Source organism: Corapipo altera, unplaced genomic scaffold (assembly GCF_003945725.1).
Source record: "Corapipo altera isolate COAL_440 unplaced genomic scaffold, ASM394572v1 151, whole genome shotgun sequence".
NCBI classification, from domain to species: domain Eukaryota; kingdom Metazoa; phylum Chordata; class Aves; order Passeriformes; family Pipridae; genus Corapipo; species Corapipo altera.
Window position 1 is genome coordinate 1341423 of NW_020884976.1, and position 861 is coordinate 1342283.

The 861-nt window shown below is 67.2% G+C and overlaps 1 protein-coding gene across 1 annotated transcript in view; it reads right to left on the bottom strand.

Moving 5' to 3' along the window:
* The window catches only part of OSBP2 (oxysterol binding protein 2), a 102448-nt gene extending 101588 nt beyond the window's left edge, over positions 1-860 (bottom strand). The window contains 2 exon segments of the mRNA XM_027665513.1: positions 567-752; positions 754-860. Of these exon segments, the coding sequence (XP_027521314.1) occupies positions 567-752; positions 754-860 (293 nt within the window).
* Between the last annotated feature and the right edge of the window lies 1 nt (position 861).

Genomic DNA, 861 nt, shown 5'->3' on the forward strand with positions numbered 1-861 from the left:
AGGCACAACCTCCCATCCCAGGCACAACCTCCCATCCCAGGCACAACAGCCCTTCCCAGGCACAACAGCCCTTCCCAGGCACAACCTCCCATCCCAGGCACAACCTCCCATCCCAGGCAAAACCTCCCATCCCAGGCAAAACCTCCCATCCCAGGCACAACCTACCATCCCATCCCATCCCATCCCATCCTTCCCCGGCCGCCGCAGCGCTCGCAGCCACAGCCACGGCCGGGACAAGGATTCCCATGCTCTGGCATCCTGCCTGGCAGGGAACCAGCAGCAGGAGCAGGTTGCACAGCACAGGGACAATGTTTTCGGATTGTTTTGCTGGAAGGTTTGCTCAGTCCGGGCAGTTCCAGCAAGTGGAGCTGCAGCAGGAGGAAGGGAGGGATGGATGGATGGGAGACCCGCGGGCGGGCGGTCCTGGGGGGACTCGCTCTGTACCACGGCTCTGGAAGACCAAAACCCGACTGTGGCCTTGGCAGAGGAAAGAAAGCCCGAACGGAGTAACATGCAGCGATTTCGGCCGCGCGGCAGCGCAGCCCCCGCGGCCCCTGCCCCGGTACCTGTAGTAGCTGAGCAGCCCGTTGCTGAGCACGAACCAGCGGCGCTGGTAGCCCTTCAGGTAGTTGGTCCACTTGAAGAGCCACCCCTTGTAGGTGTCGGAGCCCGGGGGGGGCGGCGGGCGGACCCCCTGCCGGACCCCCTCCTCCTCCTCCTCCTCCGCCGCCGCCGCCGCCGCGGCCGCCCGGCTCGCTGCTCATGGCCGGCAGCTCGTGGCAGGCCAGGCAGGGCACGGCGCTGAGGAGCGAGACCAGCCCGCGGGTGCCGCCGGCGCAGAGCGCGGCCGCCTTCCCCATA